General features: G+C 46.8%; 3 protein-coding genes and 1 pseudogene across 4 annotated transcripts; 2 read left to right on the top strand and 2 right to left on the bottom strand.

Annotated features, from left to right (window-relative positions):
• Window positions 1-4,823: 4,823 nt before the first annotated feature.
• LOC136519971 (chaperone protein dnaJ GFA2, mitochondrial-like) lies at window positions 4,824-10,103 on the top strand. Its single transcript, XM_066513373.1, has 17 exons — window positions 4,824-5,030; window positions 5,134-5,217; window positions 5,322-5,413; window positions 5,872-5,955; window positions 6,051-6,089; window positions 6,307-6,429; window positions 6,951-7,001; window positions 7,078-7,165; window positions 7,255-7,319; window positions 7,406-7,480; window positions 7,853-7,925; window positions 8,028-8,116; window positions 8,204-8,275; window positions 8,715-8,771; window positions 8,852-8,900; window positions 9,507-9,573; window positions 9,658-10,103. Exons 1-17 carry the CDS (start codon window positions 4,931-4,933, stop codon window positions 9,755-9,757), a joined length of 1,308 nt encoding a protein of 435 aa, XP_066369470.1. The 5' UTR covers window positions 4,824-4,930; the 3' UTR covers window positions 9,758-10,103.
• A 1,270-nt stretch (window positions 10,104-11,373) lies between these two features.
• Window positions 11,374-12,762, top strand: LOC136521559 (formiminotransferase cyclodeaminase-like protein). Of its 2 annotated transcripts, XM_066515306.1 has the most exons (3): window positions 11,374-11,884; window positions 12,098-12,189; window positions 12,232-12,762. In XM_066515306.1, the coding sequence occupies exons 1-3, from the start codon at window positions 11,491-11,493 to the stop codon at window positions 12,634-12,636; spliced, it is 891 nt and encodes a 296-aa protein (XP_066371403.1). In that variant the 5' UTR covers window positions 11,374-11,490; the 3' UTR covers window positions 12,637-12,762. The 2 variants fall into 2 exon arrangements, with proteins under 2 accessions (XP_066371403.1, XP_066371404.1); XM_066515307.1 differs by having other exon boundaries at window positions 11,408-11,884; window positions 12,098-12,762.
• A 4,961-nt stretch (window positions 12,763-17,723) lies between these two features.
• LOC136520446 (multiple organellar RNA editing factor 2, chloroplastic-like) lies at window positions 17,724-20,627 on the bottom strand. Its single transcript, XM_066513981.1, has 4 exons — window positions 20,049-20,627; window positions 19,811-19,908; window positions 19,641-19,706; window positions 17,724-18,092 (listed from the first exon to the last, which is right to left on the bottom strand). The coding sequence occupies exons 1-4, from the start codon at window positions 20,417-20,419 to the stop codon at window positions 17,950-17,952; spliced, it is 678 nt and encodes a 225-aa protein (XP_066370078.1). The 5' UTR covers window positions 20,420-20,627; the 3' UTR covers window positions 17,724-17,949.
• Window positions 20,628-21,140: 513 nt separating this feature from the next.
• LOC136523286 (protein ENHANCED DISEASE RESISTANCE 2-like) lies at window positions 21,141-24,021 on the bottom strand (annotated as a pseudogene).
• Window positions 24,022-26,233: the final 2,212 nt, after the last annotated feature.

The raw sequence follows: 26,233 nt of genomic DNA, 5'->3' as shown, positions 1-26,233 counted from the left end.
CAAGATCGACTCGGTCGCCTACAAGCTCCAGCTACCTTCTTCGTCGACAATCCATCCGGTATTCCACGTGTCGCTGCTCAAGCCCGCTCCTTCAAGCAAGTACACGGTGTTTCCTTCACTCCCCGACGTCGACGACGAACACCAGGTGCCAGAAGCGGTGCTCCAGCGTCGTCTTCACTCAAGGCACGATGGTGAGGTTCCACAAGTGCTCATCAAGTGGTCTGGCTTCGACACCAAGCTGGCCACCTGGGAGGACGAAGCAGCTCTCCGCCAACAGTTCCCGGCGGCGCCGGCGTGGGGACACGCCGGAACTCAAGGGGAGGGGGATGTCATCGTTCCTCACCTGGGCCGTCCCCAAGAGGCCCAACAGCCAAAGAAGAGTATCCGAGGCCGCCGCAAGAACGCCAGGTTCCAGGGCCCAGAATGGGCGTGCGTTTGTTGTGTCATGAGCGGAGAGTGGTTAAGAGAAGCAAGGAGAGACGCAAGGGGATTATCACCGAAATTGTAAGAACACACTGAGACATTGAGAAGGAACTGGGACCTCGTCGGTCCGCGGCGGCAGAGTTGCCGGAGTTATCTGAGTCGTAGTCGTCGGAGAGAAAGTGGGTTGCTAACATAATTATAGAGTTAAATACACCAGAGATCTATTAACTTATGAGGATGTTTCAGTTAGGTCCATCAACTTTTAAAGTGACTTTTTGGTCCATAAACTTTAATGTTGTATCACTTATATCCATATCCCTCCACATAGGCTTCTCGTGCTGATGTGGTCTGCTGACTTGTCGTTCTGAAGCAACCGTTGACCGTTCGTTTCGTCAAACACGCTATGAGCACGCAAGCAGGTGCCGCTGCCGCGGCCACACGGGCGTGCGAGCGGCCGGCTGCCCCCGTCCACTGACTCCTCCCCGCGGCACCTGCGCTCCTGAGGCGCGGACGAGGCGGCGGCCTCGGCCATGGCCGCGCGGTCACCGTAGCTCCGGTGCGCCAGGACCATGAGCCGGCGTGCATAAGGACCTGAACCGCAAGGCGTACAAGCCGCAGGTGGTGTCGCTGGCCCCTTCCACCACGGCCGCGACGGGGAGCTCCTGCCCATGGAGGAGCACAAGCGGCGCGCGCTGCGGCACCTGCTCCGGTGCGCCAAGCGGCCGCTGGAGGAGTTCGCGGCTGCCGTGGAGGACGTCGCGGAGCAGCTGGAGAGCGCGTACCTGGACCTCAGCGACGAGTGGCGTGGCGCCGAGGGAGGGAGCGATTGCTGGAGATGATCGTCGACGGCTGCTTCGAAGCATGGGGTGATGAAGGCCACGAACGCATCAGAGCGCCGACGTTGATCAATAGGATGGTGCTGAGGTTCATGTCTGGGTCCCCGTCATCCCGGCTGCCGCAGGGCAGCACTCTGGGGCTCCACCCGCTCGACGTGCGCCGCCGGAGCATGCTCTACGGCCCGAAGCTGCCGCCACAGGTACTGTCACGGGACATCGCGCCGGATACGACGGACATCATCCGGTCGGCGGTGGAGTTGTACGAGGCTGGGATCCGGTTTAGGAAGACCAACTCGGACAGCCTCCACAACATCCGGTTCCGCGGCGGCGTGCTGAGCATGCCGGCGGTGTCGGTGGACGACTCCACCGAGTACATGTTCCTCAACCTGATGGCGTTCGAGCGGCTGCACGTCGGCGCCGGCAACGACGTGACCGCGTACGTCTTCTTCATGGACAACATCATCGACTCCGCCAAGGACGTGGCGTTGCTCAGCACCAGCGGCATCATCCAGAACGCCATCGGCAGCGACAAGGCGGTGGCGCAGCTGTTCAACAGCATCTCCAAGGACGTCATGCTCGAGCCGCAGAGCTCGCTGGATGCTGTGCAGCGGGAGGTGAACGCTTACTGCGGGAAGCCATGGAACTTGAGGCGCGCCAACCTGGTCCACACCTACTTCCGGAGCCCTTAGGCATTCATGTCCCTCGCTGCCGCCGTCTTCCTCCTCGTCATGAACGGTGAGCGAGGGGAGAAGAACAGGGAGTCAGGAAGGGGTTGCTAGCGTGCGCAGGATCTGCCGGCCGTGAGCGCCACCACCGGCAGGCCGTAGGCACGAGCTCTGCCGCCGCGCTAGCCTCGACCGAGGTGGGCTCCCAGGAGGGCGTCCACGGCGGCCACGAACTCCTCCAGCGGCTTCTTGGCGTCATGGCAGCTGTGCAGCGCGTCATGGCGCGCCTGCTCGGTGGACGAGCACGCGGCGGACTGGAACGCCGCGGCGCCGGACGCGCCGATGACGGGCTTGTTAGCCTCGAGTGCGCTGAGGCAGAGGAAGTTGGCGACCACGGCCTCCATCAGCGCGTCGGACGCGCCGCCGCCGAGGCACGACTCCTTGTCGCGGCCCCAGAAGCCGCCTCCTTTCCCGCACCTGTAGCAGCCACGGGTCCTGCCGCCCCTCCAGTGAGAGGGGGAGAGGGAGCCGCTCAACTGGCCGGCAGCAGCGCGGGGCCGGGCGTCCCCTGCGTCGGCACCGTCGTCCTCCTCCTCCTCCTCATACTCGTCCTCGTCGTCAGAGGACTGGAGGAGGGAGCCGCTGGTCTCGGCGAAGGTGACCGCGGGCTGGTGGTGGCGGGGCTTCAGCGGCAGTGCCTCGGGGCCGCCAATCCACCACAGCTCCTCCCGCGGCGGGTGCGGGGGCGGCGGAGCGGGGCAACGGGTGGGCGTGCGCGTGGATGGCGGAGCAGAGTGAGGACGGGGTGAGCGGGCGAACGACGGGGAGCGGGGACAAGGAGGCGGAGGGGGAGGCCGGGGGCGAAGAGGACAGTGCCACGAGCGGGATGGCGCACGGGAGCGAGTCGGGGAGCGGCGGGCCGTCGCACCTGGCACCTGGCGCCGGCGAAGAGCGTGGCCGCGGCGGGCTTGTTCGCGCACCCACAACGACGAAATGAAGCGTCAACAGTTGCTTTAGCAGGCCACGTCAGCATGAGAAGTCTATGTGGAGGGATGTGGATCTAAGTGATACAACATTGAAGTTTATGGATCAAAAAGCCACTTTGAAAGTTGATGGGCCTGACTGAAACATCATCACAAGTTAATGGATCTATGGTGCGTTTAACTCATAATTATATATATCAAGATGATACAATCTTACAGAAACCACTCCGTTTCTCTGCATATCGATCGATCTAAGAATGCACACAGCCTAACAAACTTATTATATTAAGAAAACAAAACCAACATGACAAAATATCATGCCGCAACACACATATATATCTTCATCTCCATCCACCACCAATGACATCACTCCCGTTTCGAACAATCCAATCCATGCATTGGTAGATTATTGGTTGTGTTTGTCAAAATCCTTGAGGGCTTTCCTTCAAATAACCAAAAGAAGACAAAATATTTTAGCATTAATCTTTTTCAGAAACCAAAGAAGCACATGAGATGTAAAGTTAAAAAAAATGAATGAAACAATAAGATGTAAAACAATGAAAAGATGTTATGCGGCCTCCTGTTTACCCAAGAACCTACTACTAGAAAGTAGAAATTCCCTGACGATGCACTTACAGAAATAAAAAATACCGTCAGTAAAATTAAAATTCAATTTTCCTGGATTATTGATATGTATATGGTACTGGATCATTGATATGTATATTTGCTTCCTATTTCTATGATCCATTCCACTTACCTTGTTGTTTTTTTCAGAAAACGTTATGACATGCAAATGCCTATTGGAGTACCATGAACATGTGAACTGCACTTTTTTGCAGACAAAGGGAACTTGCCAAATCGTTGCAAGGACACTGGAGGGCCTGGACCGGAGCACCAATCAGGTGAAGGCAGTGCTGAGGAGAATCACAAGATATGAGTTTCAACATCTTTTGCGAGCCACAAAAACAATAAGCTTGTCTATGGAGCAGCAATAACATTTGAGTCCGTCTAGCCAACCACTAGTTGTTTTAGCCCCTCCCAATAACCAGTATTTTGCCCATGCACTTACACTATTTTATAACTATATTTACACTGCCTTATTATTATATTTACAATGATTTCTTCAGTGTAATATCTTGGACAGAGTGATGTAATTTGGGAATAACACAAATATATGCCAAACTTTTAAAAAAATAGAAATTAATTCTACGGAATCCAAACATCAGAGAAATATATGTCAAATTGTTCACAAATTCTTCAGAGATTTCCAAAAAAATACAAAATCCAAACAAATTCTTCAGAAAAATACACTGAGTGGGTCTTCGCCCTCTGGACCTCTGGTGGCCTCCGCGGCCGAGGCGCCCGCGCCCAGCCTGTCGGCGGCGACGGCAGGAGGGGAGAAGGTGAGCGCGGCGCAGGCCTGGATGCAGGCGCGCTCGAAGGTCTAGCCCGGCGGCGCGACGACGGGGTCTACCATCAGTGTGCCAGAGATTGGGCGGAGAAACTCCGCCGGCGAGTCGGCCGTGAACGACGACGGCAGGGATGGGAACCACAGGGCGGAGGGATCCGCCGCGGACGGCGGCGCCCACCACGGTTGGCCGGTGCCCGTGGCCATCGACGATTGGCGAGAGAGCGCACCGGTCGCTGCTGCTGCTGCGTGTCTCAATCTGACGGACTAGGGGAGGCAGGGGAAGCCAATCTACGGATGAAAAACCAGTTGTTGGTGCTGGTTGAAACAACCGGTTATCCGTTAGCGTTTCTGTAACAGTTTCTTCTTTTTGATTGATTGAAATAAACAACTGGCCAACTTTATTTTGAGAGAGAAAAAACTTGCTAGCTGGACAAGCCGAGGGCCCGTACGCGGACGAAGCATTTGGACCAAGGCCCAAAGGCCCATCTCGAGCTCCCCAAACCCCCAGAAGCAGCGCAGGCCATTCCAGAACGTTCGGCGCAGTGTTCTCTTAACCCGCAAGCACGCGCGGCGCCGGCGAGGCCACACGCCCACCAGTCAGCCGCCACCGCCATGCGGCTCCCAGCCGGCGCACGCCTTGCGCTCCTGCTCGCCCGCCGCTCCCTCTCCTCCTCCGCGTCCTCCTCCTCCCGTCTCCCGCGGGCGCACAGAGGTAAGCCCCCATCCCCACTAGGTCTCCGATTCTCCGGTTCCTCGTGCCTCGCCTGGCCTCCCCGTGCTCCCCGTGATCTCAGCTGATTCCGCGCCCTCTGCAGGGATATGGAGCGGTGCGGCACGCGCGGCGCCCTCCCGGAGTTCGCCCTTCTCGTCGCCGAGCAGCGCCCACAGGTTCTTCCACGGTGAGTGAGTGGTGGGGAAAGCGTTGCTGCTTCGCTCGTTTGGTTTCGGATTAGTTATGATCTCGGCTCGTCGGGAGTGGGGTTGATGGTGGAGCGTGGTGCAGGGACCAGGCCGGTGGCTGCAAGGGACTACTACGATGTGCTCGGCGTCAGCAAGAACGCCAGCCAATCAGAGATCAAAAAGGCCTATTATGGGGTATGGTTCCGACGCCTCGAATTCAGCCTCACATTTTGAGGGACTCGGCTGGTGTCATTGGTAGATATTGGTACTGCATGCTTAGGGTGCAAATTAGGTTCACGAGAGTTGTGCTACTTCAGTTATTGTTACGATTTGTATGTGTAGTCAGTAGGGTGTTAAAGGTTCCATGTACGAAAATTATCATGGTGCAAAATGTCCAGCAATAGCCCTGTAACCGTTGCATTTAGAAAGTGCATCAGCACTCACCCAATTTAGCAAGAGTTTGGTTAGCATCTGGTCCGCATTTTTCTTATAATGTTATAGCAATGCAATGCGTATCCATGGTGTTTATTAAGATGGTACATGCTGTTATTATCCTTTCCTCGATACACTCAAAATATCGTTAGACAGTTTCCTTTCCATTCTTCAAGTGACCTTACCGTGCCTACCTCTTTCTGCTTCATTTGCTCTAAAAGCTTGCAAAGAAGCTTCATCCAGACACGAATAAAGGTGATGCGGATGCAGAACGTAAGTTTCAAGAGGTTCAACGAGCTTATGAGGTACTTGATGTCTGTTTAGTGTGTTGTGCTTATACCTAACTTAAAGGTGTGTTGGTTCTGTGAATTCTGATGCGTAATTTTTGCTGTCAATGTAGACTTTGAAGGATGAACAAAAAAGATCATTATATGATCAGGTAATGATTCAACTGTTTTGATGGCATATATGTTTACATTTGTACTCCTCTTCCTTAGCACAAGTTTAGTGATGATCCATAAGTGGTTGAATGTTTGAAACTTGTTGGTAGTTCTCTTATCCACACCACACTATACACAATAGTGAGCGTACCAACCTTTAGAGTAAGATTACCTGGTGTCTTGGGGCACTGATGGAATTAGCATTAACTTCTACAGGTTGGTCCTGATCAGTATGAGAAAGCTGCTTCTGGCGGAGGCGGAACTGGCTTCAAGGGTGGTTTTGGAAATCCATTTGAGGATATTTTTGGTGGTGGCGGTGGCGGCGGTGGAATGAATGATGTATGTCATCCCTTTACAAATTTACTTATCATAGCTTATAGATTTCCTGTTTTAGTAATTGGTTTGCTTCCTTTCAACTTTGTACAATATATGTCACTGACCGTACAAAAAAAAAAACTCATCTTCTATGGACGCTTTTTTCATTTTGCATTCTTATTTCATGGAGCTTCTTCGATCTAATCAGAAAGTGAGAACATGTGTTTACTAGGCACTGTGATTTATGTCTTCTTATCTAATATATGCTACAATTTATTCTACCTCATCAAGTCCATAACTGATCTGGAATCACTACTGGATGATTTTATTTTATATACGACTTTTATTTTGTTTAGTTTCTTTCATTTCGTTATTTATTGCGTAATTTCTTGTTGGTTACTTGGATATTATATTTCTATTTCCTGTCTCCATTACTTTGTTTCATAACTTCAGAACTGATGACTTTTAGTTGATGAGTGTACTTTAGTTCTCTTTTACATCTGCTAAAACTAATTCTGGTTTTTTTGTATTTGTTCGTTATGAAGTTTTTTAGGAATATTTTCAGGGATAGGGACTTTGGAGGACGAGATGTTAAGGTAATTTCTGCACTCATTTTCATTGCACATTAAGTTGTACCCTGTGCATTGCAGTTCCATTGATCCCATTTCGCAGGTTGCGCTTGAACTATCATTTATGGAAGCAGTTCAAGGGTGCAGCAAAACGATCAACTTCCAAACGTCTGTAACATGTGAAACCTGCGGTATGTAGATATAGTTTTTATCTCATGACTTCATTTTTTAGGTATTTAGGCCTTCTGATTTTTTTTTCTGATGATGACTTCTTTTTCAGGTGGAACCGGTGTGCCTCCTGGAACCAAACCTGAAACATGTCTATCTTGCCGGGGGACAGGATTTGTTAGTTCTTCCTCCATCACATTGCTTTTGTCTATCCAGTTTAACAAGTGTTCTTATTTATGTTGGTTTTTAACTATTGTTGACAGATGTTCATGCAAACCGGGCCCTTCAGGATGCAATCAACGTGCACAAAATGTGGTGGTTCTGGGAAGACTGTGAAGGTATGATTTCCCTTTTTAATGATAGATATCAGCTGCAACAAAAAGAAAATAGTGTATGTAGCAGGCCTCGTATACTATTTGAACCTTAGGATGCTCTTGTTATGTGTTGACGATCCTTCAGCACAGATATTTCACTGAGGTTGACGATCCTGAAGCCTGAATTACTTTGAACCTCACAATATTTTTTCCTACTAGTCATGGTTCATGAATGATTTATTTCCTAACTGCACATAAAACCAGCTCTATCATGTTAACTGCTTAAAATAGGTAATTGAGTTACCCTGTGCTCTGTGGACTTCCTATATAGAGCAGCTTATGAGTTCTGATTAATTACCACAACATTGTGGTTATGTTTCTGTGTTATTCTTTTAGGAATTCTGCAAGACATGCAGAGGTAACAAAGTTGTGCCTGGAACGAAATCAGTCTGCCTTGACATACTGCCTGGTGGGTTTCAAGTTGTCATGGTTCATTGGAATCTTTCAGTGCTCTTAGGATGCTCTTGTTATGTGTTGCAAGATATAATTGAACATTATCCTTTTGTTGCAGGTTCGGATAACGAGGATACTATAAAGGTGGTTAGATCAGGTGGAGAAGACCCAGATGGCCGTCCAGGTGATCTTTATGTGGCCCTCAAGGTCAGTCCTCTTCGGCCCTTACAGTTCAGTTGCACAGTTGATGAATGAACGAATATAGTTAACCTGCAAAGGCTATTTTTTCTCCAGGTTCGTGAGGATCCTGTATTCCGGAGAGAGAAAGGTGATATTCATGTTGATGCTGTCCTTAATGTGACTCAGGTAATTTGGTGCATTTTCCAACAATCTGTTCATTTTGCACCCTATGAATATAGCTAAATGAAGTGTCCATATGGTGCTAACCACCTTTCCATGGTGCTAAGATGTGAACCTCATTCTGATACATCGACTTACCAAAGAGGCAAAGAAAGAAAGAAAAAAATCTTTATGGCCTCTCAGGCAGCTAGCAATATTCTTACTTTAATCACACCGGCAGACTGGCTCTTGATGTTGTCTGTTACCACCAACAAGGGACTTAGAACCTTATGTGGGTCTTTTAAATGAAATATCCGTCTACTAGTAACTCAGACAGTCAGGTATAGGCTAGGCTATATCTTTGTGCCTGCATCTCTACTCCCCTAGTCCCCTGAAAATGGGTGATTAGGCTGTTTCCTTAGCAGTTTTTAGTAGCATGCATATTCTGATTGCTCATACTTTGTAGGCAATTTTGGGAGGGACAGTTCAAGTCCCAACTCTCAGTGGAGACGTTGTTCTAAAGGTACGTCAGATAGCTGACTTTCATTGTACATTCCCTTTATATCTTTGATAATTTTCATTGACCTTGCTATCTTCTCACAGGTCAAACCTGGTACTCAACCTGGTCAGAAGGTAGTTCTGAGAGGAAAAGGTAATTTACTCTGCAGATTTCTGTTCTGTTTTGCGAGTGCATTTCTCTCTTTAATTACAGCTTGTAACACAGCTATAATGCGTACTTGTAGTCTTTTGAATGGCATGCCTGGTGTTCCTAAAATTATTGTTGTTTAGTTAACTGCACAAAATGAAGCGGTTAGGTTAAGTGAAACAGGAAAAATATTAATATTTAATAGCACACAGAGAGATAAGGGAACAGAATGTGCACAAGATGAAACAATTAAGTTGATGAATATCCAAAAGTTTTCTGGAACATAGTGATGTCAGATTATTTTCTTGTGTGGAAGTAACAAAAGTTTGGCGTGAGTTGGTGTGAGTGTGAGGGCTTGCCTTTTTGGCTGGCCTGGGGTGTGTTGTATGGGTTCTTTCCCATTTTTACTTCTTAATATATTGATGCACAGCTCTCCTGCGTTTTTCGAGGAAAAAAGTAACAAAATTATGAATAAATCAATCAATCAAATTTTCCTGCTTATGTGTTATAAATTTAAGCGGCATCTAGGTGAGCTGCCAATTTGAATTTAAGAAGTTGTGGGAACTTGCATGTGCATATAAACCAAAACCTAAATACTGATGTATCCTGCAGGGATCAAGGCAAGAAACTCACCGTACTATGGAGATCAATATGTCCATTTCAATGTCAACATCCCTGTGTAAGCTGCCTCTCAAAATGGAGTACTCTTATACTATTGTGCATCGAACTGCTACATGTGAGTCTCACATATAATGTCCTGCAGAAATTTGACACCAAGACAGCGGGTGCTGATTGAGGAATTCGCAAAGGAAGAGCAAGGCGAAGATGAGAAGGACGCGAAGGCAGCCGGGGCATCAGGATAGCCGATTTTAGGAGCCAATCCACGTTCCAATAGCGCCTTAGCTGATATTTATAGGGTGAGGTAGAATAGGCTGCTGCCTGAAATTCGCAGGGGCAAGATATAGCTGGTTTCATGGAATACTGGAATTTCCACCGCAACATATAGATCTTTGTTTGGGATTTTGTAGTTGGAATAACTAGATCGCCCTGCCTGATGTGTTTAATCCTAAGCCTAACACTAGCAGTGTGTGCAAGGACTCCTGTACAATTTTGTGGATCAGAGTGAGCTGATGTAAAAACACACGGTACCGATCCCTATTAAGATGGACTGCTGTAGTGCCTGGCTAAACTTTCTTCCTGTTCACTGTAGTGCCTGGCTAAACTTTCTTCCTGTTCTTGACGAAAGATGTATTTCCAATTCCTTTTATCTGTTTCGAAGAATATAGACATGCCGATCTACTCTTTCCTCCAACAGACTCGTTATCCCACCCGACTTCGGTAAAATTGAGAGAAAACCCGCTCCAACAGCCTCGTTAACATGCTCTCCAAGATACTGAGCAGTAGGCGAGCGGGCATCGCGGGTCGCCCCCGTGTTTACCGCGCGCGCCTCGACGCAGCACCTCATCCAACCGCGCTCGCACCACCTGCCATGCCCGGCTGCTCCGTGCTCCCCGCTGGCACCTCCTCAAGATGTGTAGAACAATGGAGTGACGAGCGGCGAGGACTGAATGATCGAACATGGTAAGATAGAGAGAGAGCTTGCAGATGGATGTTTCAGAGTTCAGACCATGTGCGAGTAGCAGCACTTACGGCGCGTTTAGTTCCGAAAATTTTTGGCTTTTGACTACTGTAGCACTTTCATTTGTATTTGGTAAAAATTGTTCAATTATGGACTATTTAGGCTTAAAAGATTCGTCTCACGATTTCTCAACTAACTGTGTAATTAGTTTTTTTTCGTCTACATTTAGTACTCCATAAATGTGCCGCAAGATTTGATGTGACGGAAAATCTTAAAAAAATTTTATTTTTGGCTTGCATCTAAACAGGCCTTAGCAAATGAGAAACAGTTTCACTACAGTGGTACAGTAATTCGAATAGTTTTAATGTGGGGTCTAATGACGTGGTGGCAGTTTTCAAAATAAAAAGAGCCAGTTTTGGAGAAGCTGCTGTGGAACTTCTCCATTTTGAGTGGCTAAATTATTTTAGAGAGCCAGTATAGACGTCCAAATTTACAGATGCTCTAACTCACTCCAACTTTTCTGAAAAGTCAAAGCATTTCAAGTTTGATCAAATTTATATAATAAAATAATAACATTAATGGTACCTACTAAGTAAGATCATATTCTTTATTAATTATAATTTTTATATTATACGATGTCATGAATCTCAATAATTTTGATCGAATTTGAGATGTCGTGATTCTCCAAGAAAGTTAAAATGATTTATAATTTGGAACTGACGAAGTATAATTTGTGGGGGTTGGCATGGGTTTGTGCTGATCTCTGAAGATGCCAATTCATTTGGTACAATTTTCTGTAAATTCAATTAAATTAAAAAAATGATTACTCAAAAGGTGAGATTATAAAAAAGTTACTTTTTTGGTACAAATCTGTGGCCGCAGCTCGCATGTACCAGACGAGCGGTTCTGCACCACCAAACAAACTGTTGCTATCGTCTCAAATTCCCCCAAGCCCAGAAAAATGCTGCTGCTGTCGTCACGACGACGACGCAGGCGAAGAGGGACGACGGCGCGAGCATGGTGAGGCCGGCGCTGGCGTGCTGCAAGCTCTACATCTCCGAGGCCCGCAACGCGGGGGCGCTGCGCGCCATCGAGCGCGCGGCGGCGGGGCTCCGCCCGGCGGCCGTGCTCGTGAACGCCTTCGCCGACGACGATTACAACCGGGTCGGGTACACGCTCGTGTCCCCTCTCGCGGGCGACGTCGCCGCCTCGCCGCCGCCGCTGCACCGCGCGGCGTTCCGCGTGGTCGCGGCCGCGCTCGAGGCCGTTGACTTCGGCGCCCACGCCGGCGCGCACCCGCGCCTCGGCGTCGTCGACCACGTCGCGTTCCACCCTCTGGCCGGCGCCCGCCTCGAGGATGTTGCCGCGCTCACCAGGGCTGTGGCGGCGGACATCGGAGACAAGCTTCAAGGTCCGTTGCTCCTCACCCCCCAAATGCGATTTTGCTGCAATTGATGAATAGACGACTGCATCTAAGAATCAATCAACTGAGACAAAAAAAAAAAAGGCACCATCTTTGCTATATACAATTGCATAAGCCTTGCAGATAAACCACCTTTTAGGGCCAAAATCTGCAATTTTCACTGAAACATGTGCTTAACCATTGTGCATTTCTATGTAGCAGTGCCTACGTATCTCTACGGCGCAGCTCACAAAGACGGCAGGACGCTGGCGTCCATCAGGAGGCAGTTAGGCTACTTCACGCCGACCTCCCCGGACGGCGAGCAATGGCGCGGCGCGCCGGACGCGTGGCCGTCGTCGCCGCTGCCGGTGGCCCCCGACGCGGGGCCCGGGACGCCGTCCAGGTCCAAGGGCGTGGTGGTGGTGGGCGCCACGGCGTGGGTGGACAACTACAACGTGCCCGTGCGCACGGCCGACGTCGGCGCCGCGAGGCGCATCGCGCGCGCCGTCAGCGAGCGCGGCGGCGGGCTCGCGTCCGTGCAGGCCATGGGGCTCGCGCGCGGCGACGGCGCCGCCGAGGTCGCCTGCAACCTGCTCGACCCGGCCGCGGTGGGCGCGGAACAGGTGCAGGAGAGGGTGCGCCGGCTAGCCGCCGAGATGGGAGTCGGCGTCGGCGAAGGGTACTTCACCGACTTCTCGCAGGAGAAGGTCGTCGAGCTGTACTTGCAGCAGGCGGCTCAAGCTTTGGCTTCTCAGCAGTGACAGGTTATTTGGCATTTGGTGTGCAGTTCAGAAAGTTATCACAGGGTCATGGTGCATCACAGTACTGATTATCAGGAGCAGAAAGCAGAATTATGGAATAACACAAAACTAATGAAGTTGTGGATCTTCATGAGTTCATAATAATCTATCTTCGCGAGTTATAATAACCTACCTAGCAAGTCAGCAGTTGTAGAATGTCACAGGCCTGTATCTCTGGACGCCTCTGAACAATGGCAAAAAGTTGAGCTGCGAACAGTAAGCAACCATCTCAATCTGGTTGAAGAACAATGGAAGCATCTGGTTCAAGAACAGTGGAAGCATTGGCATGGTATTCATAGGCTCATGGCAATGATAGGAAAATATACGTTGCCACAAAGAAACAAGACAAGCTGGCAGACTGAGACTGTAAAAGGGTGAAAACGTGCAAGGCGCTCTAGGTCTTGTTTTCATCCTGAACAATAAAGGCGACTATAGTAAAACTGACTCAAAACTTGACTACATATCATAGCATTTGACTTTGCAGCATATTTGTTATGGTACAAAATATACTAATTTAAAACGAACAATTTCATGGGATATGTGAAGTGTGGGCCTGGTGCAAGCAGTAGAGTCTTACCGTCTGTGACCGGAAGATCCCGGGTTCGAGTCACGGTCTTCTCACATTGCACAGGCGAGGATAAGGCTTGCCATTGACACTCTTTCCCAGATTTCGCACAGAGCGAGAGCTCTCTGCACTGGCTGCGCCCTTAATTTCACGGGATATGTAAAGTTCTCATCAAACAAGCTCAAATCTTTTTCTGCAGTCAGTAGTTGAGATAGAGCACAAAACTGCATGCCAGAGAACCAAAACAAGTCAACCGCTTAGGGCCGGTTTAGTTCCAAAATTTTTGGTAAAATGACACTGTAGCAGTTTTCGTTGTTATTTGGCAATTAGTGTCTAATCATAGTCTAATTAGGCTTAAAAGATTCGTCTCGTGGATTCCATCTAAACTGTGTAATTAGTTTTATTTTTTATTTATATTTAATACTTCATGCATGCATCTAAAGATTCAATGTGACAGGGAATCCTGAAAAAATTAGCATTTTGGGAGGAAACTAAACAGGCCCTTACTACCGAACTACCGATCTACGGTACAATAAAGACTGGGGCCAGTTTGGTTCACGAAAAATTTGGCAAAACGTTACTGTAACATTTCGTTGTTATTTGACAATTAGTGTCCAATCATAGTCTAATTAGGCTTAAAAGATTCGTCTCGTGGATTTCATCTAAACTGTGTAATTAGTTTTATTTTTTATTTATATTTAATGCTTCATGCATGCGTTCAAAGATTCGATGTGACGAAAAATTTTGAAAAATTTAGCGTTTTGGAGGGAACTAACAGGGCCTTGTTGAATTCGCCAAGTAGCCTGTAGCCGCCAGCCGCTTACTACCGATCTACGGTACAATAAAGCCTTGTCGAATTCGCCAACTAGCCTGTAGCCGGCAGTCAGGCCTACGTATATGTTTCAAGAGGGTTTTTCCAATTGTACCAAAGAGTGGTTCATAAGCTGCAAATGCAGTCAGCTCAACCTCTAAAAAAAAAGGCCTGTCGGCTGAAGATGACGCTTGCCCACATTGACAAGTATGCCACACTGCAATACTGATTTTCTCAAGAGATGCAAGCGCAATTAAGGTGCAAGAAACTAATGAAATTATAGATTCTTCATAAACTCAGTCAATCTAGTAGAAGTTTCGATCATGAAACAAATTTACAACAACAACAAAGCCTTTAAGTCCCAAACAAGTTGGAGTAGGCTAGAGTTAACCCAACAGAAGCAATCAAGGTTCAGGCACGTGAATAGCTATCTTCCAAGCACTCCTATCTAAGGCTAAGTCTTTGGGTATATTCCATCCTTTCAAGTCTCCTTTTATTGCCTCTACCCAAGTCAACTTCGGTCTTCCTCTGCCTCTCTTCACGTTACTATCCTGACTTAGGATTCCACTACGCACCGGTGCATCTGGAGGTCTCCGTTGCACATGTCCAAACCATCTCAACCGGTGTTGGACAAGCTTTTCTTCAATTGGTGCTACCCCTAATCTCTCACGTAGATCATCGTTCCGAACTCGATCCCTTCTTGTATGACCGCAAATCCAACGCAACATACGCATTTCCGCGACACTTAGCTGTTGAATATGTCGTCTTTTCGTAGGCCAACATTCTACACCATACAACATAGCAGGTCTAATCGCCGTCCTATAAAATTTGCCTTTTAGCTTCTGTGGTACCCTTTTGTCACATAGGACACCAGACGCTTGCCGCCACTTCATCCACCCTGCTTTGATTCTATGGCTAACATCTTCATCAATATCCCTGTCCCTCTGTAGCATTGATCCTAAATATCGAAATGTATCCTTCCTAGGCACTACTTGACCTTCCAAACTAATATCTTCCTCCTCCCGAGTAGTAGTGCCGAAGTCACATATCATATACTCAGTTTTAGTTCTACTAAGTCTAAAATCTTTGGACTCCAAAGTCTTCCGCCATAACTCTAGTTTCTGATTCACTCCTGTCCGACTTTCATCAACTAGCACTACATCGTCCGCGAAAAGCATACACCAAGGGATGTCCCCTTGTATGTCCCTTGTGACCTCATCCATCACTAAAGCAAACAAATAAGGGCTCAAAGCTGACCCTTGATGTAGTCCTATCCTAATTGGGAAGTCATCCGTGTCTCCATCACTTGTTCGAACTCTAGTCACAACATTGTTGTATATGTCCTTAATGAGTCCAACGTACTTCGTTGGAACTTTATGTTTGTCCAAAGCCCACAACATAACATTCCTTGGTATTTTATCATAAGCCTTCTCTCAATAAAAACCATGTGTAGGTCCTTCTTCTTCTCCCTATACCGCTCCATAACTTGTCTTATTAAGAAAATGGATTCCATGGTTGACCTTCCGGGTATGAAACCAAATTGATTCATAGAGACCCGCGTTATTGCTCTCAAGCGATGCTCGATAACTCTCTCCCATAGCTTCATAGTATGACTCATCAACTTAATTCCCCGGTAATTTGTACAACTTTGAATATCCCCTTTATTCTTGTAGATCGGTACCAATATACTTCTCCTCCACTCATCAGGCATCTTGTTCGATCAAAAAATATGGTTGAACAGCTTGGTTAACCATACTATAGCTATGTCCCCGAGGCATCTCCACACCTCGATTGGGATACCATCCGGTTCCATCGCCTTACCTCCTTTCATCCTTTTCAACGCCTCTCTGACCTCAGATTCTTGGATTCTCCGCACAAAGCGCCTATTGGTGTCATCAAAAGAGTCATCTAACTGAAAGGTTGTGTCCATATTCTCACCATTGAACAATTTGTCAAAATACTCTTGCCATCGATGTCGGATCTCATCCTCCTTTACCAAGAGATGCTCCCTTTCATCCTTAATGCACTTAACTTGGTTGAAGTCCCGTGTCTTTCTCTCACGAACCCTAGCCATCCTATAAATGTTTTTCTCTCCTTCCTTCGTACTCAAATGTTGGTAAAGATTCTCGTACGCTCTACCATTTGCCACACTTACAGCTCGCTTTGCAGTCTTCTTTGCCACCTTATACTTCTCTATGTTGTCCACACTCCTGTCATGGTATAAGCATCTATAGCATTCTTTCTTCTCCTTAATAGCCCTTTGGACTTCCTCGTTCCACTACCAGGTATCTTTAGCCTCGCGTTCCCTTCCTTTGGTTACTCCACACACCTCTGAGGCTACCTTCCAAATGTTGGTTGCCATCTTGTCCCACATATTGTTTATGTCGTCTTCTTCCTTCCAAGAGCCCTCTTTGATAACCTTTTTCCTAAATACCTCTGACGTCTCCCCTTTCAGTTTCCACCATTTTGTTCTTTCAATCTTAGCTTGTTTATCCCTACGGGCACGCACCTGAAAACAAAAATCTGCCACCAAAAGCTTATGTTGAGAAACAACACACTTTCCTGGTTTCACCTTGCAATCCAAGCATGCTCGTTTGTCCTTTCTTCTTACGAGGACAAAGTCAATCTGGCTACAGTGTTGTCCGCTACTGAAGGTCACTAGATGAGATTCTCTCTTTCTAAAGAAAGTATTGGCTATCATCAGGTCAAAAGCTACCGCGAAGTCCAGAACTTCCTCCCCCTCCTGATTCCTACTACCATACTCAAAACCTCCATGAACTGCCTCAAAACCTGCGCTTGTAATACCTACATGCCCATTAAAATCTCCTATAAAAAGCTTCTCACTACTAGGTATAGCTCTAACCAGACCATCTAAGTCTTCCCAGAACTGTCTCTTAGCACTCTCGTCGAGGCCTACTTGAGGGGCATACGCACTAATTACGTTCAAGACCATATCACCAACGACAAGCTTGACTAAGATAATCCTATCTCCTTGCCTTCTCACTCTCACCACACCATTCTTGAGGCTCTTATCAATCAAAACTCCTACATTTCTATTCGCGACTGTCCCTGTGTACCAAAGCTTGAAACATGTATTGTCCATCTCCTTCGCCTTCTGACCCTTCCATTTAGTCTCTTTACGCATAATATATTTACACGCCTCCTAGTCGCGGTATCAACTAATTCTCTTAACTTACCTGTAAGTGACCCTACATTCCAACTACCTAAACGGATCCTAGTTGGTTCGACTAGCTTCCTTACCCTTCGCACCCGTCGACTCTGATGCGAAGATCCTTGCTCATTTTTCACTACACCCGGGCGCCGATGTAGCGCGCCACTAAGGAAGCGACAACCCGATCCTCCTTGGTTACTTGACACCATGCCCAGATCACGACACAGCGCGTCACGAAGGTGACGACCCGGCCCTTGCTCATTTAACACCATACCCGGGTTCCGATATGGCGCGTCGCTAAGAGGGTTACGCCCCCAACGATTTTCTTTCGGGTTTCATCTCCATTTAAGTGGCTAAGTTTTTACATTGGCTCACCACGCCTAACACAATCCTCCTCCTTTACCAGGGCTTGGGACCTGCTATGGTGGGACACCAAAGGCGCCCCACCATAGGCGGAGTTGATCATGAAACAAATTTACAAGGGCAAAAAGCTGCAATAATGTGCTAGTAACAATGCATGCATTCCAAGCCAGGTCCTTCCAATCTCTGAGTAACTGTAATTACAGAGTACAATACATCCAAGTTGAGCACATAGAAACGATACTCTAGACCGCATAAGGTGAACATGCAACTGGGAGATTGTCCATTTGGTAGATGTGATACTATCCTTGAATTCCAGAGCTGAAACCACCTGGACCTGTTATTGTGCTCTTTTTATCCCACATCTCATCGCTGGTTCTCCCTCCTGCGTGCGTAGCGGGTCCTGTCATTGTACCTAGGCCTATCTGCTGACCTCTGTGGCACGGGCTCGACCCTTCTCTGCCTCTCAGGAGGCCTCTGAACAATCTCACCGTTGACAAAGAGCTCAGCTGTGGAACAAAAAGGTTAGGGGCATTAGCATATTTTTCCAACAGCAATGCAAAAATAACCAGAAAACAGAATTAAAAAAATCCTATCATCACTAATACTATAGTGATTCCAAACAGCCCATGTCCGTCCAATATGCTAGGACAATTGGAGTATTCAATGTTTTATCTCCGCTGATCCACAACTCTAGTTTCGTTTCGTAAAGAGCAGAACCAAGATGGGAGTTGTCAATTGTTAGCATTCAAAACAAGACATTGCCTATTGATTATCTTGTTTTGCCAAGATGGACTAAACAAAATGATGGCACAAAAACATGTGACATGAGGATACCATGGATCAGAGAGTAGACAGCTAGAGGTTTGGCAACAATTCTCTCTCAAAACCAAGTAAGGTTGGGTTTCATTTCAATTCATTTTCACCATGGCAAACCACAACTGTTCATAATAGCAGTTGTTTCATAGCTACTGATCTGTGACCCGTTTCATTAAGGTGAAGAACAGTTAGAGAGACACTTGCTAGTCTAAAGACATTGCTGGGTAAGTTCCATGTTCAGCCAAGATGGACTAGAACACTAGTGTGGTTAAGAATGGTAAACAGACACTACCAAAGATAAACATACAAAGGAGCCTAAACATGCAAGTAAAATGCAAAACAAATGTCTCATCCCTACTGATCTGTGCCCCATTTTATTGAGGTGCAGAACCGTTAGAGAGACCATTATTATTAGTCCATTAGCATTCAAAGCAAGACATTGCCAACTAGGCTCCATGCTTTGCCAAGATGGACTAGAAAACCAGTGTGGTTCAACTGGACACTGGTTCGACTACCGAAGATAAAACTCATAAAAGCCTCTCTAGGTTAGGCTCGAAAATGTGCTAGTAATGTCTCATCCCTACTGATCTGAGCCTCATTTCATCGAAACACGGAACCGTTAGAGAGACACTCATTATCAGTCCATTAGCATTCAAAGCAAGACATTGCCGACTAGGCTCCAAGCTTTGCCAAGATGGACTAGAACCAGCGTGGTTGAGACTGGACACTGGTTCAACTACTGAAGACAGAACATATAAAAGCATCTAGATTGGGCATGAAATGAGCTTGCAATGTCTCGTCCCTACTGATCTGTGCCCCATTTCATTGAAGCGCAGAATCGTTAGAGAGACACTTGTTATCAGTCCATTAGCATTCAAAGCTGGGCATTGCCCACAAGGCTTCACAGCTTTGCCAAGATGGACTAGAATATCAACAGCATAAGATTTGGCCTGACGAGACAGCATTGAAATGGAAGCATGTCTCTAACCAATTCAATAATAAGCCTAATTTCCGGTCTCATTCAGGTAAGGCTAAAAGAAAGTGTAGATATCAATCCATAGCCATTGGAAGAAGGAAACTAATGTGCTGGCTTCATCACGCTTCCATGATGAAATATGCTATTTACAACAACCGATCCAATATGCTAGACAAAATCTAGTAGCAGCATAACCATATGCCATTCTAAGTAAGATATGAACAATCATACAGTGATAACTGGGGCAAGAGAAGAAAGCTACCTCCATAGTCCTTGTACTCAGGATCAACATACGAATCCGGGAGCACAAAGAGAACACCAGGGAGCCCTGTAGCTCAACATAAACAAAACGTCATCAGATATGTATCAGGTCGAATTTAGCAAAAAGGACAGCAAAGTAATAATGGCATCTAGAGAACAGATTGAACGAACCCTCGAGCTTATTAGATGTCTCTTCATCGATCTCGCACCCAAACCCGAAGTAGCGCTCGCACGAGACGTTGTAGATCTTTTTCTTCGCCTCCTCCTCGCTGTATCACAGAAAAAAAAAAACGTCAGATTTCATTTTCGAAAACCACCCCACTCCTCAGCTTCGAAAGGGGAACTACGGCAATCTTGGAAGGGGGCGATTGGTGCCTCGGCGGGTCGGAGGAGAACGAGCCGTACGTACCTTCCGAGGACCTTGGCGAGGGTCTGGATGTAGCAGTCAATCATCTGCTGCTTGGTGGCGCCCTCCCCGCCGGGCTTGTCCATCACGATGAGCCAGTGCTCGTAGTCGCACCCAGGGAACAGTGGCGCCATCTCCGAGGGCGCGCGGTCCCCGCCCGCGCCGGGCCGCGTAGGGCCGTAGCCGTCCCCGCCCGGCCGCCGCGCCATCCCGCGCGTGAAGCCGAGGCGAGAGGCCGCCGCGACGACCGCCGGGCGCAGCAGCAGCGACTGCTCTGCGGCAGCGCCGCGGCGGTGGAGCGCGGAGAGGGAGGACGAGGAGGCGCGGCGGGAGAGGAGCCTCCGCGCGGCGGCTGCGGCGGCGGCGGCGGCCATGGTGGTAAAACCCTAGCTGGCGGGGATTGTGGACGGGGGCAATGGTGGAATGAATGCGGAAGCGGAGTGTGTGCGGGGATCCGAATTTAAAGCTGCTTGACGGCGAGAGATTTAAGCCCAGTGGGGTTTGGGCTGTGAATGGGCCTAAAGTGGCATTCATGGACCGGATCTGATGAGCAATCCAGAAAGCCCAACTGATGAAAGCACAAAAAGGAGTTTCAGCGGTTCAGGATGTGCACGAATTTCAACGAGTTAAACTTCAGTTTCAGAACTTACTCGTACTACTATTCGATACATTGCAAAAAAAAAAAAAAAGAAACACCCATAACTTCTTATGCCCAGTACGCAAACCTACAATACAAACTATAAGTTCTTATGACCTCGTGTCTTTTTTTATTGCAACATGTGTCAAAAATAGTTCTAAGTTTTTGAAATTTACTCAACTTCATCTGCACTGCCAATTGTGTGTCTCCATTGCCCTTTTCTTTGTTTTATCAAAAAAAAATTGTCCTTTTCTTTTTTGTGAGGAATAGAGATTTTATTATTGGATACCTGAATTTCAAAAAAAAAGTGCACAATGCACAAAAGGTCATCTACCATGCTGGTGTATATTTTTCAACCAATATACTATAGCACATGAATTGGTTTCCGAACCATGCTGTATCTGTATATCTCACTTCGATGTATCTATTGCATTACAATATCTGTAAGAAGCCCAAGCTACACCAGTAAAGTAATAAAAAAAAGACCCAAAAAAGAGTCAAAACTGTATGAAGGCGAGGTACAAGGAACTTGTGCACTGCTACAGTATGTCTGAACCTCACTGTATCGAACTGCAAAATGCTGCAGTGACTGAACAAATTGAGACCGTTTGGGTCTTTGGGGGAAAAGAATGAAAGAATCTGCACAGATTGATTTGTCCCGCTCAGGAAATGTTTTCAAAGTCAGGATACACTGCTGCGGAAGGTTTGATGTGTGATAGCCGTGCTAGGAGCTGCTCTGGGAGCTCGTCGTATGTGTTTGCCTGCAGGTGCAACACAACAGTCAGAAAACAAGCATTTGGCAGAGAAGTCACTGAACTAGAGCCAGAAAGAAACAAAGATTGTATATGGGGGTTTCATTTACCTGTATAAGAAACGTCATGTCAACTACCAAGGTGGTAACAACACCAAACACCAAGCCCAGTACCCCATTGGCTACCGCGGATGAACCAATATCTACATCCACCTGCAGAATTGTCACGGTGTAAGAATGTATTCATCATAGGTTTGTAGTCCGTGCATGACCAAAAAGAATGTGACGTTCTACTTGTTCAATCTGAATTCAACTGAACCATGTTCACACATGACCAATAGAATGTATTTCGCTGTTCATCAACTAAAAGAATTTAAATTGGAACTATTACTGATGAAGGGACTTACTTCTAAGTAGTCAGGACCACGCAAATAGCCGCAATCCACGGCTTTCCCCAGTAAGCAAGGTGTGCTTCCAACACTTTGCCGCACTATCCAAGACCCCTGGAGAATTTGAACGTGCTAAAGTGAGAACGGATTACAAAGAACACTTTGAATGACTTCACACTGGAACAGACCTTTGGAACAGAGGGGATAAGCTTCAGTCTGCTGTTTCGGAAATCATCATCACCATCGGCAAAACGCTGCAACAGTGATCCTTTCTCCAAGGAATTTGAGACAAAATAAAGGACCAAGCTGTAATGACTTGGTCCAGGAATCTGCAGGAGAACAGTGACTTAAAGAGCATAACCTAAGTATAGAAGAAAAATCAGCAATAGGAACAAACTTGGAAGAAATCCATAAGTTTATCATTCAATTCTCAAAATTAGTTGAGAAAGTGATAAATAACAATCACGCAAAGAATGTCTGTCATAAGTAAATTTTCAATGTATTCGCACTTGCTCTTGTTTGTAATGTTTATGAACTACTCTGTATGATTTATGAATCAAATACCAATTAGTCATTTAAAAAACATGCAGATTGTTGTGCAAGGCACCAATTTATCTTTATTTTCTTTTGTGCTCTGTGCGGTCACGTTTCTGTGAGAAAAGATCCAAGCAGGACAGAAAGAAATGAACATGGAGGGATTGTTAGAACACGAGCTTACTTGTATGTTTACTAGGAAAGTGAACATTCCCTTATCAGCAGCAACCTACATTAGTAAAGGTTCAGTTGAAATCATCATGTAGCAGAAGCACTGTATTAGTTAGGAGCAGGAACACTAATCTAAATCCGTATGCAACAATGGCATTTTATTTGAAAGGAAAGTTTTGGTTGAACCAACAGTCCTCCGAGACAATGGTATTCTACTATTCCAAGTTTGCATTGCGGTTACAGAAAAAGTGGGCTAAGATAGGAATGTGCCATTAAGCAACCATGACAGGTTTTCTAACCTGAGCCGTAGATCCTTTCCGCCTAGCAACGTGATCCATACGCTTGGTGTCCTTAAACCAGTCAATCGCTACGAGCTCCATAAGATACTTCCCTGCTGGTACCTGCAAGTCAAATGACAAAATACTAAACACTTGATTGCCTGCTAGGCTAGGGCGTACCCAGTGCAGAGAGCTCCCACTCTGTGCGGGGTCTGGGAAGGGTGTCAGTGGCAAGCCTTACCCTCGCCTGTGCAAATGCGAGGAGACCGCGACTCGAACCCGGGACCTTCCGGTCACAGACGACAAGACTCTACCGCTTGCACCAGACCCGCCCTTCGATTGCCTGCTAGGCTACAAAAAGAAAATAAACCAATTGTGTCACTTGAACGCCTGGACCTTTGATTTGTCATGTGGAAAAGGTCTTGCTATGAACTTTAAAGATCTTGCTATCAGGTACTGCCCAACAGTTATGACTTTTCTCATTTGTATCCTGACGAAAAATGCCCGAAAACCAGGACAAATCTATTGGGTCTGAAGGACCACCAAATAGAATGGCAAAGGGGTCAGGTTAAGACATAACTGGGCAACCTATAAAGTCATCAATCAAACTAAAAGAATGGAAATTTGAAAAAAAAATAACCTGACCTCTTAGCATCACTGTCGGATTTGGTAGGTTCTTCCTGTACATGAATTGCAATGAAACTGTGAAGTGATGAACAACAAAACTTTTGGCAAAGTACAAAAGTAGGGTGAATGTTTTTAGGGCGTGACTGTAAAACAGGTATTCACCTCCAAATCAGCTTCAGGGACTTGTAGTCATCGTCATCTTCCGACTCTTCATCTACCATATCTAAATGTTTGCTATCAGTTTGTTTGGTCTTCGAGTCAGGTTCTTGAAGGTTCTGGTCCTTCTTCATTGAGACCGCATTAACCATGGTATGCATCACCGGAATCCTTGGAACTGTATGAATTTCATCTGTTTGTGAAAAATATTCAAGCAATCCTAGAAATAAATATAATGTCAAATCCTCATGACAACAAACCATCAGGCAAAGGGACATTGAGACCAAGCTTTGTTTGCACTTTATTATTGATAGATAATCAAGACATCATGTAATTACAGGTTAAATAGTTGTGCGTTCTTTGTACCAGCAACACAGTTCAGCATCTGCAAGAAAGAGTGGTACTGGAATGATGGTAAGTAGTTGTCGATGTTTTACCACCGATAGCCTACCACGGGGGTACCCGGGGCAGTTTGTTCGAGCTTTAGCATATGCAGAACTCGACGGTAAACGCAAGAGACAGTCGATTTATACTGGTTCGGACCCTCAATCGTGATCGAGTAATAGCCCTACGTCCAGTCGGCGTTAGCCTTTGCGTTGGATTGATTGTAAAATGTTGCGTTATCTTTCTCTAGGAACTCTGCCCTCCTTTATATAGTCAGAAGGTCAGAGTCCTAATCGGTTTACAATGAGAGTTCCTAGTAGAATTACAGAATAATACTACTACTAAGATTTCATAGAAAGAATCTTAGTTAGACTAGATCTTCTCTCTTTCTTGTGGGGTATCTCGTGGATCCCGTATCGACAAGCCCCTGAGCACTTCATGGTTGAGCTCTGGAAACCTTGTCTTGTTCCTTCAGGTCTTGCCGAGCAGGAACAAGCGTCGTCCGAGTGCTTTCTTGAGTGAAACCGTGTAGCGCTTTTTGGGATCTTTGAGTGGTATGTGCTTTTTTGAAGAAAAAAGTACTCTCATCTGAGTGTAGCCCCCAAGCCTCTTGTTGTTTGAAACAAGGAGCTGGAGGGTCTTATCTTGAAATTGCTCTAATTCTTCATCGAAGGGCTCCTGAGCATATACCCAAGTTCTTTATCAAAAAGAACTCGGATATAGATTGGTCCAGGTTCTTTTTGTCGTGAGGCCTTAAAGTGGTCTATCTTGAAGAAGTCTTCTTGGTGACGTGCGCTTTTTCAAAGAAAAAAGTGCACTCACTGAGTGTAGCCCCCGAGCCTCTTGCTATTTGAAACAAAAAGTTGGAGGGTCTTGAAAACTCCTGTCTTAAAGAAGTCTTCTGAGTGATTTTGGCTTTTTGGAAGAAAAAGCGCACTCACTGAGTGTAGCCCCCTAGCCTCTTGCTGTTTGGAACAAGGAGCTGGAGGGTCTTGAATCTGAGTTGTTCAAAAAACTAAAAACCTCTATTGTTGCAGCCCCTGAGCATATATCTAGGTTCTTTTATTCAGAAAGAACTCGGATACAGGGTCTTGGCATATTCTCTGGTAGACTGCTGTTGTCAAATGTAGTCGTATGGTGGTTGAAAGTGCATCTAGCCCTTTAGTGGGTTTTGGATGATTGAATGACAACGTGATTAAAGAACTAATCCGTTTGCTAAGTGTGGATAGCCAACCCATGTGAGTTTTGAGAATTTAAGCGACAAAAGAGCTAACTGATTTATTGCTGCTCTGGCAATACCGGACGTGTCCGGTATTCACACCGGACGTGTCCGGTATTTGCCCAGCAGCTGTTAAATTGTTCTTCTCGGGTTGGTTCGTCGGGAGTCCCGATGTAGGTCGGGAGTTCCGACGTCTTGCACTTCAACTAACTTGGAGGGTTCACTGTTCTGGTCATACCGGACGTGTCTGGTATTCATACCGGATGTGTCCGGTATGGATGACCAAGAAGCCAACGGCTAGTTTTCAAAAGCCTTGAGGGTCGGGAGTTCCGACATAAGTCAGGAGTTCCGACGGTCGGGAGTTCCGACATGTGTCGGGAGTTCCGACACCTCACTAACTTTAACTCAGTTACATGTTTTTCAAAATTGCTGAGGGTCGGGGGTTCTGACTTGAGTCGGGAGTTCTGATGGTCGGAAGTCCCGGCGTTCTTCGGGAGTTCCGACGCCTCACAACTTCACTGTAACTTAGTTACCGTTGGTGCAGTATGAGTCATACCGGACGTGTCCGGTATGCATACCGGACATGTCCGGTATTGCAACGGCTATAAAACGGCTAGTTTTCCAAGGGGGCTATAAATACCCCCAAGCCTTCACCTTTGGAGGCTGCTGATTCTGCTGAGATAGACACACGTTTTTGAGCCTTGCCAACTCTCTTAAACCCTCTCTTAGTGAGTGTGTGATCCAAATTGCAAAATCAATTTGTGGGTTAAGAGAGAATTTGAAAAAGAGAGCAAGCCACCACTTGAGCACTTGTGCATATTGTCAATCTCGTGATTCGCATTTGTTACTCTTGGACTCTTCGGTCCTAGATGGCTAGGCGTCGTCGGAGAGCAACCGAGAGATTGTGGTTGCTTCGAAAAGTTTGTAACGGTCGATTCCGCCGCCTCGGAATCATCTAGTGGAAGGAGGAAAAAGAGTTGAAAAAGACTCCGGCTAGAGTGACCTTCGTGGTACCCTCTAGGGCTGACCTTTGCTGGGTCGC

This window comes from Miscanthus floridulus, chromosome 18, assembly GCF_019320115.1.
Source record: "Miscanthus floridulus cultivar M001 chromosome 18, ASM1932011v1, whole genome shotgun sequence".
Lineage (NCBI taxonomy): Eukaryota > Viridiplantae > Streptophyta > Magnoliopsida > Poales > Poaceae > Miscanthus > Miscanthus floridulus.
Note: the sequence above shows the minus strand (reverse complement) of the source record. Positions and strands in the feature narration are given on the sequence as shown.

Bases quoted from the DNA above. Each gene is read 5' to 3' on its own strand.
- LOC136519971 (XM_066513373.1), top strand. From the start codon at position 4,931: ATGCGGCTCCCAGCCGGCGCACGCCTTGCGCTCCTGCTCGCCCGCCGC. The intron at 5,956-6,050 runs GTACTTGATGTC...CTGTCAATGTAG, and splicing joins AGGTTCAACGAGCTTATGAG to ACTTTGAAGGATGAACAAAA. The intron at 7,002-7,077 runs GTAATTTCTGCA...CCCATTTCGCAG, and splicing joins TTGGAGGACGAGATGTTAAG to GTTGCGCTTGAACTATCATT.
- LOC136521559 (XM_066515307.1), top strand. From the start codon at position 11,491: ATGGTGAGGCCGGCGCTGGCGTGCTGCAAGCTCTACATCTCCGAGGCC. The intron at 11,885-12,097 runs GTCCGTTGCTCC...TCTATGTAGCAG, and splicing joins CATCGGAGACAAGCTTCAAG to TGCCTACGTATCTCTACGGC.
- LOC136520446 (XM_066513981.1), bottom strand. From the start codon at position 20,419: ATGGCCGCCGCCGCCGCCGCAGCCGCCGCGCGGAGGCTCCTCTCCCGC. The intron at 19,909-20,048 runs GTACGTACGGCT...TCTGTGATACAG, and splicing joins CTCGCCAAGGTCCTCGGAAG to CGAGGAGGAGGCGAAGAAAA. The intron at 18,093-19,640 runs GTAGCTTTCTTC...TTTGTTCCACAG, and splicing joins TGAGTACAAGGACTATGGAG to CTGAGCTCTTTGTCAACGGT.